Raw genomic sequence first — 14,255 nt, forward strand, 5'->3', positions numbered from 1 at the left:
TCCCACAATTTTTTATAGTTGGTAGCCTAGCACTAAAGCACATAAATAGCATTTAAAAATCATAGGCCTACATATTTCATTTCTATTGAGCAATAGTTAAATATAGACCTACACAAAACACCCACGTAAAAATACGGACACCAGAACGTGTTTACACATAAGCTCACAATCCCACGGACCTGACGTGGCTCGGATCCGTTGGAAAACCTACGGGTTTTCCCGTTCGGAAAAGTTTCAAGCTGTTGGTCCACATTTTTTTGGGGAAAAAAAATGTGGGTCAATATTGTCAACAAGAAACTTGGTATTATAATTATATCCATAGGCCTACTGTGAATATAAAACTGGGACACGTAAGGTCCAAAAGCGTAAGGGGGTGGGGAGAGTGTGAAGAAATGAATGAATTGGACAGAAACACATCAAACATTAAAAATAAAAACGACTAATAAAATAAAGCTTCAGTCGTATAGACAGAGAGTTGTTTTTTTAAGGCTGGAACAAACGAGTGTCTTAAGCTATTAATTTTACAGTTTAAAAAATAAACTAACAAATGTATGACACTTATATAAAGAACATTTGCTTGCTTTATTAAGATAAATAAAGTAGCCTGCATGTCTGAGGTAGGTCAATATTATAGGTGTCATGTCTGAGGTAGGTTCACATAAACTCAAGCAACATCCAGATGTTTGATGTGTTGATGGCCTAACAGCTTCAAGTTTTTGTCTCCATCTTCACATCACTGCCTGTCTTCACATCACTGCCTGTCTTCACATCACTGCCTGTCTTCACATCATTGTCTGTTCCTGTCCTCTCATCATTGTCTGAATCAGTCCCCAATTCAACACCTGTACCCACACTCATTCCTGTTGTTACTATATTGACATCACCAGTCATATAGGCTGACCTTTGAAAAAAATAAGAATATTTAAATTGTTGAAGGCCTTCCTATTCTTGCCATAACTAGCAAACAAAGTCTGTCAGATGACAGGTGTACAAAAAAAACACACACAAAAAACAACACAATGTTAAAAGCTAGTTCTCTTTTGCAGGTTACAAATTGAGCCTATTGTTATATAAGAGAATGATAAACAGAGCAGATTTTTAGTTGAAACTCATAAGTGTGAAGGGGTGTAGAGACCAACCCACCTGGTGAAGTGCCTGTAGAGACCACCCCCCTTGGTGAAGTGCCTGTAGAGACCAACCCACCTGGTGAAGTGCCTGTAGAGACCAACCCACCTGCTGTAGAGACCAACCTACCTGGTGAAGTGCCTGTAGAGACCAACCCACCTGGTGAAGTGCACCAACCGACCTGGTGAAGTGCACCAACCCACCTGGTGAAGTGTCTGTAGAGACCAACCCACCTGGTGAAGTGCCTGTAGAGACCAACCCACCTGGTGAAGTGCCTGTAGAGACCAACCCACCTGGTGAAGTGCCTGTAGAGACCAACCCACCTGGTGAAGTGCCTGTAGAGACCAACCCACCTGGTGAAGTGCCTGTAGAGACCAACCCACCTGATGAAGTGCCTGTAGAGACCAACCTACCTGGTGAAGTGCCTGTAGAGACCAACCCACCTGGTGAAGTGCCTGTAGAGACCAACCTACCTGGTGAAGTGCCTGTAGAGACCAACCTACCTGGTGAAGTGCCTGTAGAGACCAACCTACCTGGTGAAGTGCCTGTAGAGACCAACCCACCTGGTGAAGTGCCTGTAGAGACCAACCCACCTGGTGAAGTGCCTGTAGGGACCAACCCACCTGGTGAAGTGCCTGTAGAGACCAACCCACCTGGTGAAGTGCCTGTAGAGACCAACCCACCTTGTGAAGTGCCTGTAGAGACCAACCCACCTGGTGAAGTGCCTGTAGAGACCAACCTACCTGGTGAAGTGCCTGTAGAGACCAACCCACCTGCTGTAGAGACCAACCCACATGGTGAAGTGCCTGTAGAGACCAACCCACCTGGTGAAGTGCCTGGCATCAGTGATGGTCTCTGGCAGTTTCCTGTTGAGTGTCTCTGGCAGCAGCAGGGCCAAGGATCCAGCACTGAGCATCACACAGCCACAGATCAACAGGGGCAGACCATGACCAAAAATACCACTATCATTAGCTCCCTGCATAACCAATAGCAGAAACATGAGTTACTTCCCTGCATGACCAATTACAGAATTAAATTTTGAAGTTAGGAATGAACTATTAACTCTAACCAGAACAATCAAAACTAACTCAGGAAGGGGTGGGTCGGTGGGGGGATTAGGTACAATGAAGGTTATTAATAGATGATACATAAATCAAGTTGGTCAGATTATGATGGGGACAGGTATGGGCTCCAAGTTGTCTCATTTTATACACCAAATGTACAAATTATTCTCTTCAAGTCAGCCCGCTCCACCCCATATTGATAGTTTTTATATCTGAACCCACTTGAAAAGAAATATTTAATTAATTATTAATACATTTTTCAATGCCTACTCAACTACTGGCAAAGACATCTTTATTTCAAGCTGTATAGTTTTTTTCAAAAAGTAACCGCTTCCAATTAACTTTATCAGGTAAAAATGGTACTTTGCCCTACTATAGTCCCATGTGGATGTGCTAGAAGGAAGACCTCAGGTTGGTACAAGACTGAGCTACTTACCATGGCAGCGATGTATGGTGACAACATGGACCCTATCCTGGCCCAACTGGCACTGGCCCCAAAGGCTGAATGACGTATGACCGTGGGGAAGAGTTCAGTCGAGTGCACGTACACAGTGCTGTATGCACCTGCAGAACCCAACTTGCCAATCATTGCTAAAACCACAGTCAGCCACTGGTAGTCTGCAGAGGAATGATTTAGTGAATACACAGGCAGCATATAACAAATACAAATACCTATATGTAAAGTGAAGAGATCAAAAGATGGAATTACTGTTGCCTTGTTGAAATATTTGTCATGTAACCTTTTGGAGCATAATATTTGTCATGTAACTAGAGGCACCTACCTTTTGGACCATAATATTTGTCATGTAACTAGAGGCACCTACCTTTTGGACCATAATATTTGTCATGTGACTAGAGGCACCTACCTTTTGGACCATAATATTTGTCATGTAACTAGAGGCACCTACCTTTTGGACCATAATATTTGTCATGTGACTAGAGGCACCTACCTTTTGGACCATAATATTTGTCATGTAACTAGAGTCACCTACCTTTTGGAGCATAATATTTGTCATGTAACTAGAGGCATCTACCTTTTGGACCATAATATTTGTCATGTAACTAGAGGCATCTACCTTTTGGACCATAATATTTGTCATGTAACTAGAGGCACCTACCTTTTGGAACATAATATTTGTCATGTAACTAGAGGCACCTACCTTTTGGAACATAATATTTGTCATGTAACTAGAGGCACCTACCTTTTGGAGCATACTTGATGGAGACAACACAAGACAAGCAGGCCATCCCACCAGTGGCCATCATGCTGAAGTGTACAAGCCTACGCCCTAGCCTGTGTACAAACAAGTGCTTTTAAACACTCTACAACTTTTAAATCTGTAAACTTGGGCTACATGATCATTATCTTTATAATTTCTACATAAAAACCTTTAAAACATGTTTCAATTGGAATAGGTCCATACATTTCTTTAGAGTTGTAATTCTTGATTCCCTTGGTCTAGACAGTAATTACACTTTTGACAAGATGATTTTTTAAAAACATTAGCATGATCCCTGCAACTGAGGCTGCATGTCTTATTAATGACTTGGTTAGGTCCCTTACATGTTGTGGTCAAAAGTGGGTTAAATGTTAGCTGAGAACTCACCAGAACTATTTTTTTTTGTTATTCTGTTTCTTATTCCCTCTTAATTGTAATGTTTGAAGGGATTTCCTCAAAAACAATGAAACATTGAAGGTTAGCATGTTATGAGTCTTATAGGCTGTTGATGCTGACTTCAGCCTTTTTTTTGTAGCCTTTATCCATCCAAGAACAAACTACAAGGGAGCAGTTGTTTGTTTTTGGAGTTGTCTCTCCTAGATGGGTTGTTGTACCCAGCTATTGAGCATCATCTGCCCGGAATGTGAGCTCAGGACTTTTCAGTTAAGCAACCATGAGCTTAACCAACTCAACCACACAGACCCCTAGCCTGTTTGTTATTGAACATAAAGAAAATGAATAAAACCAAAATAAAATCAGCATACCTGTTTATAGTAAAAACCAAAGTAAAATAAGCCTACCTGTTTATAGTAAAAACCAAAGTAAAATAAGCATACCTGTTTATAGTAAAAACCAAAGTAAAATAAGCCTACCTGTTTATAGTAAAAACCAAAGTAAAATAAGCCTACCTGTTTATAGTAAAAACCAAAGTAAAATAAGCATACCTGTTTATAGTAAAAACCAAAGTAAAATAAGCCTACCTGTTTATAGTAAAAACCAAAGTAAAATAAGCATACCTGTTTATAGTGCAGAGAGTATAAATATAGGCTGGAAACTCCACCAGTCCAGCTAAAGAAAAGTTTAAGAAAATGGAACCAACGCCAAGGTTACCGGAGTTGTAGTTGAGTCCGTAAAAAGATAGGCTGATGGCAAACCTGGGAAGACCAGAACCAAGATCTACACAGTAAACAATATAACAAGTTCATTAGAACATTACTGAATGTAATGGGCAAGCATTTGATTTCTAACCAAGCATCTCAGTTCATATCCAGGCCCAGTCCTGAGCCTGAAGGTTGTCCCCCAGCTCTGATGGGTATCTGACTCATTAACATGAAAGTTAAGGTTGTTGGGCATCGTGCTGACCACACCATACCTTCATTTGCTGATGTCAAGAAACATATGAACTCTACTTCATCTTCCCTATGAATCATTCAGTCCGAGAGGGGAATTTACATTAAGCTTACTTTACATATTGAATAATAACCCTACAGGTAAAATGTCCACATGTGCAACAGAAGAACACTTGACTATTAGCATGATGACTGAATTTGGCAAATAATGTAGGCCTATTGCAAAAATAAAATTGTGAAAAATTAATTTATAAATGTCATTGGCCCAAAGGTCTTGAAAAAGGGAGATAGGAATTTATTGTAACAGTGCACACAATGTTATTAAATGTGATTTAAAAATTGATTGAGTGGTTTTTGGATGCATTTCTTGTTTTTAATATTTTCAGTAACTTTACAAAATGTAAAAGAATCGCCAAAATACTTTTGTCCATGTTATCAATAATGACCTGGTCCCTCTCAACCAACTGGGCCAAGGCCATTATAAATTAATTTGAATATTCTATAAAAAAATGAATGTATAAGAAATGAATTTACCAATTATAAAAGATAATCCACGTTCGAATGAAGAGAATCCTGTACCTGAACAATTCAAAGAAACTTCCACCTTTGACCTTGTTAGCCTTCTCTCTGTGACCTTGAGAGTTTACTCTACCTGGCACATCTGGCATGACAGCATCCAAAACTGAGATTGGCACCTCTCTTTTATTAATCCTGGCAACAGCTAGCACAGTCTGGCGGGCGTCCCTGAAGTAACCTTTCTGGATCTGCCATCTTGTCGACTCTGGAATAAAACTGAAATGTCAAATGTTTGAACAGTTCATTTTTACATTTACATCAGCTACATAGGATGTTTTACAAAAATTTTAACGTTTGAACAGTTCATTTTTAAATTTACATTAGCTACATAGGATGTTTTACAAAAATTTGAATGCTAACTGCTTCCATTGAAATTATAAAGTATTAGCTAGTGCAATATAGAAGGCTTGATCAAATGAATACAACGCTAGCTAGAAGACTAAAATCAATTTTTTAGAACACAAATAATGATATAGAGGCTTAAAGAAAATTTAAAATCTTTAGCTCTTTTTTTCTATAGTGATACATGTATTACAAATAATTAGGAGGTAGCCCTATGTTGGATTAAGAATAACTTTCTAAAATATATGTAGGGCCTAAATAGGTCAATGTTATTTGTTTGGTAGAAACAAGTAGGTGTACTGATAGCTTGAATTACTTAAATCAAACTGGATGTAAGAGAAGATAATGACAAACTCATGTGACTTACCCCCAAAAACAGTAGTAGATGATCAGAGGAAGGGTTATAGACAGCACTAGATGCCTCCAGTCCCTGGTCAAGTAGGCTAGACCAGACAACAGCACAACACCAGTGGAGAAAAACAGTTGGATGACCATCCCAGTCAGAGATCTTTTAGATGGCCCAACTAGCTCTATCCCTGTGGAGAAAAACCATCCCAGTCAGAGATCTTTTAGATGGCCCAACTAGCTCTATCCCTGTGGAGAAAAACCATCCCAGTCAGAGATCTTTTAGATGGCCCAACTAGCTCTATCCCTGTGGAGAAAAACCATCCCAGTCAGAGATCTTTTAGATGGCCCAACTAGCTCTATCCCTGTGGAGAAAAACCATCCCAGTCAGAGATCTTTTAGATGGCCCAACTAGCTCTATCCCTGTGGAGAAAAACCATCCCAGTCAGAGATCTTTTAGATGGCCCAACTAGCTCTATCCCTGTGGAGAAAAACCATCCCAGTCAGAGATCTTTTAGATGGCCCAACTAGCTCTATCCCTGTGGAGAAAAACCATCCCAGTCAGAGATCTTTTAGATGGCCCAACTAGCTCTATCCCTGTGGAGAAAAACCATCCCAGTCAGAGATCTTTTAGATGGCCCAACTAGCTCTATCCCTGTGGAGAAAAACCATCCCAGTCAGAGATCTTTTAGATGGCCCAACTAGCTCTATCCCTGTGGAGAAAAACCATCCCAGTCAGAGATCTTTTAGATGGCCCAACTAGCTCTATCCCTGTGGAGAAAAACCATTCCAGTCAGAGATCTTTTAGATGGCCCAACTAGCTCTATCCCTATTGGGTCAACATTAACAGGCTGCTTTTTTTAATGTGTTAAGTGGGTGACACTCAAACATCTAACGCTGACAAGACATTGATATTTTTTTATACAAAACAACTAAATAATGACAAGTAGGTTAGATCCAGCAAAGTGATCTACTTTGTTTGAAGTATTTAATACATTACATAGGATACATAAGCTGTGGGGACTTACCCATTACGTAAGCTGTGGGGATGACTTACCCATTACATAAGCTGTGGGGATGACTTACCCATTACATAAGCTGTGGGGATGACTTACCCATTACATAAGCTGTGGGTATGACTTACCCATTACATAAGCTGTGGGGATGACTTACCCATTACATAAGCTGTGGGGATGACTTACCCATTACATAAGCTGTGGGTATGACTTACCCATTACATAAGCTGTGGGGATGACTTACCCATTACATAAGCTGTGGGGATGACTTACCCATTACATAAGCTGTGGGGATGACTTACCCATTACATAAGCTGTGGGGATGACTTACCCATTACATAAGCTGTGGGGATGACTTACCCATTACATAAGCTGTGGGGATGACTTACCCATTACATAAGCTGTGGGGATGACTTACCCATTACATAAGCTGTGGGGATGACTTACCCATTACATAAGCTGTGGGGATGACTTACCCATTACGTAAGCTGTGGGGAAGATGCCTGCAGTAGCTGCTCCGACAATAAAATTTAGGACTGTAAAGGTGAGAAAACTTTGAGTGAAGGCTAACAGTGTGCCAGCTACAACTGCAACAGTCAAGGACCAATATAAGCAAAGCTTGCGTCCAATACTGAAAGTCAACGTTCATCAAGAATAATATTTTTAAAATATTTACATTTTATTAAAAAACTTAATAAAATTTAATCTTAATACATTGGCAACAATATAGAAAACAACCTTTGGACCTGATAGTCAATAGGGCAGAAGAAGTATAGTTGACCTGTTCCTGTGAACTCAGCATATGAAAGGATAATGTGATCAGTTCTATGCTCAGCTACCTTTATTTACCCTTGGGTAGACTGAGTGACCTTCTACAGACTTAAGGATTCAATGTCAAAACACGCTGTCCCATAAGTGACAAAAAAAAAAACAAAAATATCCCAAACAGATAAAAACCACAGTGGTAACTTACCGGTCAGAAACTGTTCCTATAACAAAGGTACTGACCAAAAATCCACCGTAGTAAATCATTGTCTCATGAGAGGCTTTCAGAGCTTCATCACAAACCAAGTTGAACTGGTAATGAGTTGCAGTTGTAAAAATGTTATCCTTTCTTTCCTAATCAAACACTCTTAAATTCTAACTCACATTAAAATTATTTTTAGTTTTGGAAATATTGACACCTTAAAATAAGATTTTGATTTAATGTTGTAGAAAATTATGCAAGAGATAGATTTGTTCCTAACTCTGTAGCCCTTTAATTAATTTCCATCTTTAAAACTAAAACTACTCAAAAGGATTGAGTGCCCAGGTTGTGGAGTTAAAATGGCCAACATACCTGACTAGCTACTGTTGAAAACATCATAGACTGATCATACACCCAATGGTTACATTTGACCAGGCTTGCACTAGTTGTTGGCCCGCTACTTGTATAGTTGTCCAGCTGATAGACATAGCATGAGCTGCCTGGTGGAATGGATTTCTCTACAGCTGCTAGATGTTCTGCTGTGGTCACTTCATAAGTATCATTTAAATACCCTGGTATCAGACATCTGTAGTGGAAATTCAAAACATTAAACAATACAATCATTTAATTTTTTTAAAGTATGATATATATATATATATCTATATCTATCTATCTATCTATCTATCTATCTATCTATCTATCTATCTATCTATCTATCTATCTATCTATCTATCTATCTATCTATCTATATATATATATATATATATATATATATATATATATATATATATATATATATATATATATATATATATATATATAGTGTCAATACTCTAAACTGAGCTTTATAGGGCGAGTATGCCAGTAACACCACATAACCAGGTCACAAAAAACAAAATACTTCCAGGTGAGACTTTCCCCAATATTGATGTAAAGGGAAATAACAGAGAATATTTGTTTAGATTTACTTTCCTTACATTGACAATTGTTAACAGAACTTTTTTTTTCCATTTATTTCTATCTCACCTGTGTTTAGGTACAAAGAGGATAAATACCATCACCACCATCCTCATCCCATGAAATATTGTTAAAATACAAAGCAAAAGGTAAACTCTTTTTTGGTAGGTTCCAAAGTCTCCAATGTACTCAAGAATATCATCAAAATCCATCTGTTGTCAGATTTTATGAATCACACAAAAATATATAAAATGAACTAATCAATACTTTTAAGCCTTAGCCTACCACTAGTAAAAATTGTTCAGTTGGGTAAGTGTGGTCGTATGGTACAGCATTCAACAGATAGCCAGAAAGTCTAGAGTTTGGATCCTGGGCCCAAGCCCATATGATGCCAATGGGTCTACCCAGCTCTGATTAATGCTACAATCATGCTATGGAAAGTAAATATGGATGGTCGTAGTGCTGACCACACTATCACTGTTACTTCACATGTGCCGAGGTCACTGAAACAGGTTTTATCTACCTCACTGAGAGATTTGAGGTGTACTTTACTTTTATGATCATTTAGCATTTAGTTCCTTCCAAAACCTCTGTGGATTTTTTTTAAAACTGGAATCTAGATCTAGATCTAGTTCAGTTACTCAAATTTTCTCAAGACTAATGATTGAATAATGCTGGCTCTACTTACTACTAGTCTAACACAGTTTTTCTTCCAGACTTTTTTCTCTGGGGGGGGGGGGGGCATAGACTTTCTTTGGGGGGGGGGTACACTGTTAAAAGTATATATTTTCTATATAAATTTCATTTTCATCGAAAAGATGCCTGGAAGAAATTCTGGTCTAACACTCTAACTATACTAATCTCTACTCTAGTATTAAATTAATAATTCTTAATATAGATCTAGTATAGAAGTAAGATCTAAAGGTCTACAACAAGAGAACCTAGATCTAATCTTAGAATCTAGATCTAGATCTAGAATTAGTTTCTAAGACTTATTCTAGAATCAAGAAGGGAAGAAATAGAATTTTAGAGAAGAAAATCTTAGTCTTAAATCTTAACTTTTTAAAAATTTAACTCGGCTGTCAAAGTTTTTTCAGCGGGAAATTTTAAATAAAAAAAACTAATTAGAATTCAGGTGAACTTATACCATTTTGAAATCTAGTTTGGTTTAGATCTAAAAAATAAATCGACTCTCGCTAGACCTAGTAGTTTATTAATTAGATCTACAGTCTTGTAGAATGAATCTAGATCTAGAGTCTAGTAGTGTATTAGTGGGTAAAATCTTAGTTTAGCGTCGTAAATTCCAACGTAGCTAGTAATGAGCGATGAAGGTAACTAATGAATATTTCTTTAATTTGGCCATATTTATGTCATATTTTACATAATATAACAGATAATTGAATAACAAATCACAATCCAAGACCAAACCAGTCATAAATATCCTGGAATAAACTTTAAACTACCCCGTTCGAGACAGCAATGAGTAAAGACAAGCAGCAGCCATGTTTCAAAAACAATAATAGAGTAGTTTCCCTTGAAAAATTGTCTATTCGCATGTCTTTTGTGTTGATTTTGTGGTTTAATATGATTGTTTTGTATTGTTTTAATATATGCCTGGGGGTCGTCCATAAATGACGTCACACTCGTAGGGGGGAAGGGGGGTCCGTAATTTTGAGACGGTGTGTGATGAGGGGGAGGGGGGGGGGTTCAGATGGTGCCACGTCACACTTTTGCATTATAAAAAAGCAATGTTAGAAAACGAATTTTAGACGTTATTTTGCGTTTTAGAAAACTGTTTTAATACATTGTAGTAACAATTGATTAAAATACTCTATTTTGACAGAGTTCAGACAAGATTTTGGAAAAATATAGCTGTTTTAAAAAAAATTCAACTGCAATTTTGAGGGAGGTTTTGGCTGAGGTGTGACGTCATTTTAGGGGGGGGGTCTGGCTTTTTGTGACGACGTGTGACGGAGGGGAGGGGGGGAGGCAGGGGCGTAGCGAGAGGGGGGCGGGGGGTGCGGACCGCACCGGGTGACACCATTTAGGGGGGTGACACCAAGGCAAAAAATAGCAAAATATATAGAGAAAAACTCGAGGGGGGGGTGCAAATCGAAAGTTTGAGGGGGGGGGGGTGCAAATCGAAAACTTGAGGGGGGGGTGCAAATCGAAAGTTTGAGGGGGGGGGTGCAAATCGAAAATTTGAAAGTTTGTCCCTGGGAAGGGTCTCTATGCCTCTGGGGGGGTGACACCATTAAGTGCCGCACCGGGTGACACCCGACCTCGCTACGCCACTGGGGGGAGGTAAAAATCTTTAAGAAAAGCGTGACGTCATTTATGGATGATCCCCCTGTATAGTAATTTTTTTTCCAATATAGTTGACATGAATGACTAATAGACCTTTTCAGACTTAATAGTGTGCATCCAAGACCACAACAATTGTTGGGAGGTCGAACTTTTTGAACATTTTATTTGCAGTAATCAAATCAATATGAGATCGCTCATAAATGGCGTCGCTCTTAGGATAGTAATGACAGCGTGCATTATTACAGAACAAACATATGAACATATTGTTTCAGATAGAAATTGTGATTTGTGGTGGGGAGAGGTTGAGTAGAACTCAGCGATGTGATTTTGGAGACGGGTCAGGTTTTTTTTTTCGTGAAAACAGGGGATGGTTGTGGGAGAAGTATGACGCGTCATTCATTGGTGATCCATTTTCTCAGTGGGGACGATAGAACCATTAAGAAGGGTCAAGAAATGTAAAAAGCTTGCTGAGTCGCATTTCTTGAACCCCACCTTTTTCATTCACCCACTTAGTACATCGTCACGGAGTTAACGCTCGCACGTGACGTCATGTACCGGTACCGCCGACCGTTAGGCTAATTTTATATAAAAAAAACAACAAGCACTGCCTTTTTGACGCTTATGCGACGTTTAATTTGATTACCTAAGTTGGTGTTCATTAAACAGCCCCTAACATACCTATCACTCGTCCATTTAAACGTACGTAGTTATTTCTGCAAGCTTGCTGTCTTGAGACATTCGGCCCTTTAAAAAGGTATTAAGCTCTCACCGTATAGAACTAGATTACCCATGTTAAGCTCCAAAAGAAGCGTGGTGAAAACAGGATGAATTTAAGTATTTCTTACAAAGCGCGATAGCCTACTGGTGCTCTAACGCGGCCCATGCTAATGGCCGTATTCCTAACGCCCCGCATTAGACGCGGCTTATTCGTCGGCAGGCATTTGGTGGCAAGCCTTTTTGACGGGGATAATGTGTTAAGTTAAGGCCGTTTTGCCAAATGTCTTACACTAGCAGGCTTGCAACATTTGTGATGATTCGTTTTAAGCAAGGTATACGTATACTAATGCTTAGTTATCGTTATTTTGATTGAACAAAGCATTATAGAGGTTCTCCATCAACCACCTAGGTATTTTTCCCCGTTCACCTCCTTTCATGAGACCGACACGTCATACATTACGGAGCCGCCTGAGTTGACGTCACAAATCTTCACTCACTCCCGTAGCAAATCATATGTCCCATCATTTATGGACAACCCCATATCACTCACTTGGGTACTTAATATTGACATTTTGACAACAAAGGATAACCAAAATGTGTCTGGCAGGTGGAGACTTGCGATCGACCATAATGACAACACGCACTTAAGGGGTGGAGTGGCTGATTATTTTAGATGATGTTTTATGAGGGAAGCTGGTGGATAATACATTTTGTCTCTCTGTATATATAAATGATGACAAACATTTATTGTTGTCAAAATTATGGCTAGAGATCTTAGATAAGGCAGAGCGAAGAGTAATATTTTACATTAGGGGTCATCCATAAATGACGCCACGCTTTTTTTGACGATTTTTACCATCCCCCCCCCTCCACTCTGTCACACGTCGTCACAAAAAGCCAGACCCCCCCCTAAAATGACGTCACACCTCAACCTACAACCCCCCTCAAAATTGTAGTTGAATTTTTTTTAAACATCGATATTTTTTCAAAATCTTGTCTAAACTATTACAAGTTATTAAAACAGTTTCCTAAAACGAGAAATAACGTCTAAAATTCGTTTTCTAACATTGCTTTTTTATAATGCAAAAATGTGACGTCGCAATATCTGAACCCCCCCCTCCCCCTCATCACACATCGTCACAAAATTACCGACCCGCCTCCCCCCCCCCTACGAGTGTGACGTCATTTATGGATGACCCCTTATGACTTGTGGTGACATTGACAACAAAAATATGACGGAGGTTGGGTTTAATTAAGGTAAAGAGAAGTAAAAAATGTCATAAGTTACGATAGAATCACTAATTGATGAAAAGAAAAACCTGAAATGAAAATAATGAACTTTCAAACAATAAGAAAAAACTCAAACTATATAGTAATAGTAAGATCAAATAAACATTAGTAAAAAAAAACGTGATTTAAAACATGGATACAAGTTGCATCTCACAATGCTTCTAGAATTAATAAAGTTGTTTGTTAGGAAATTCATTTTTTAAAGAGCAGAATTAAAAAAAAAATGCTTTGTAATACGGACTATACAACAAGACAATCATATTTAAATACATTTTTATACGAATAGAAATGAAAGGGAAGCTACTCTAAATAACATTTTCTTAAGATGGCTGCTGTTTTTAATAGCAAATTTACTATCTCGAACAGGGTTGATAAAAATTAATTTCAGGATATTTAAATTGATTTAACCATAAATGGTGATCTATTATTCAATTATTTATCATATTTTATCAAAATATACGAAAATATACTCATATTTAATGACATATTCATTAATGCACTCTCTCCTACATTACTAGTTTTGGCCGAATTTACGACGCTAAACTAAGATTTTACCTATTAGTGTAACTATACCTGAACAATCTGCCTAATGAAAGGTGACTATTTTTAGTGATCCCAAGATCATGTGACTGAATTTGTTTGCCAGGGAAATATTAAGGAATTTTCAACCAACCTTAGTTAATTGGATCTCATGCTTAAATTGAAGGCAGTGTTTTATATGTTTTTAAATATTAAGTTAAAAAATTTGAGACAAACATAATTATTAAACATAATAATTCTTTACGAAAATGTCTTTTGCTAAATCACCTGAATCGGGGTGTTTTATCATTTTGAAAAGAGGGATGGTTGTGATTTTGAGAGATGTTATACATTAACTCTTAGTATTAAAATTATTATTTCGCAAAATTGTGGCTATTTAAAATGATTAGGTAAATCAATAAGTTGCACCGCTAGCCGACAGATTTTGAAAATATAATAAT

At 38.2% G+C, this 14,255-nt stretch overlaps 1 protein-coding gene across 1 annotated transcript; it reads right to left on the minus strand.

Moving 5' to 3' along the window:
* Window positions 1-637: 637 nt before the first annotated feature.
* On the minus strand, window positions 638-13,895 carry LOC131952698 (organic cation transporter protein). Its single transcript, XM_059315471.1, has 12 exons — window positions 13,849-13,895; window positions 9,031-9,173; window positions 8,377-8,590; window positions 8,011-8,114; window positions 7,514-7,668; window positions 6,044-6,212; window positions 5,293-5,550; window positions 4,426-4,563; window positions 3,392-3,483; window positions 2,626-2,807; window positions 1,950-2,101; window positions 638-901 (listed from the first exon to the last, which is right to left on the minus strand). Exons 2-12 carry the CDS (start codon window positions 9,171-9,173, stop codon window positions 709-711), a joined length of 1,800 nt encoding a protein of 599 aa, XP_059171454.1. The 5' UTR covers window positions 13,849-13,895; the 3' UTR covers window positions 638-708.
* Between the last annotated feature and the right edge of the window lie 360 nt (window positions 13,896-14,255).

Source organism: Physella acuta, unplaced genomic scaffold, assembly GCF_028476545.2.
Source record: "Physella acuta isolate Inbredline_101_S28 unplaced genomic scaffold, ASM2847654v3 ptg000889l, whole genome shotgun sequence".
Classification (NCBI taxonomy): domain Eukaryota; kingdom Metazoa; phylum Mollusca; class Gastropoda; family Physidae; genus Physella; species Physella acuta.

Bases quoted from the DNA above. Each gene is read 5' to 3' on its own strand.
- LOC131952698 (XM_059315471.1), bottom strand. From the start codon at position 9,173: ATGGATTTTGATGATATTCTTGAGTACATTGGAGACTTTGGAACCTAC. The intron at 8,591-9,030 runs GTGAGATAGAAA...TTTCCACTACAG, and splicing joins CTCTTTGTACCTAAACACAG to ATGTCTGATACCAGGGTATT. The intron at 6,213-7,513 runs GTAAGTCATCCC...TTTTCTCCACAG, and splicing joins CCCCACAGCTTACGTAATGG to GGATAGAGCTAGTTGGGCCA.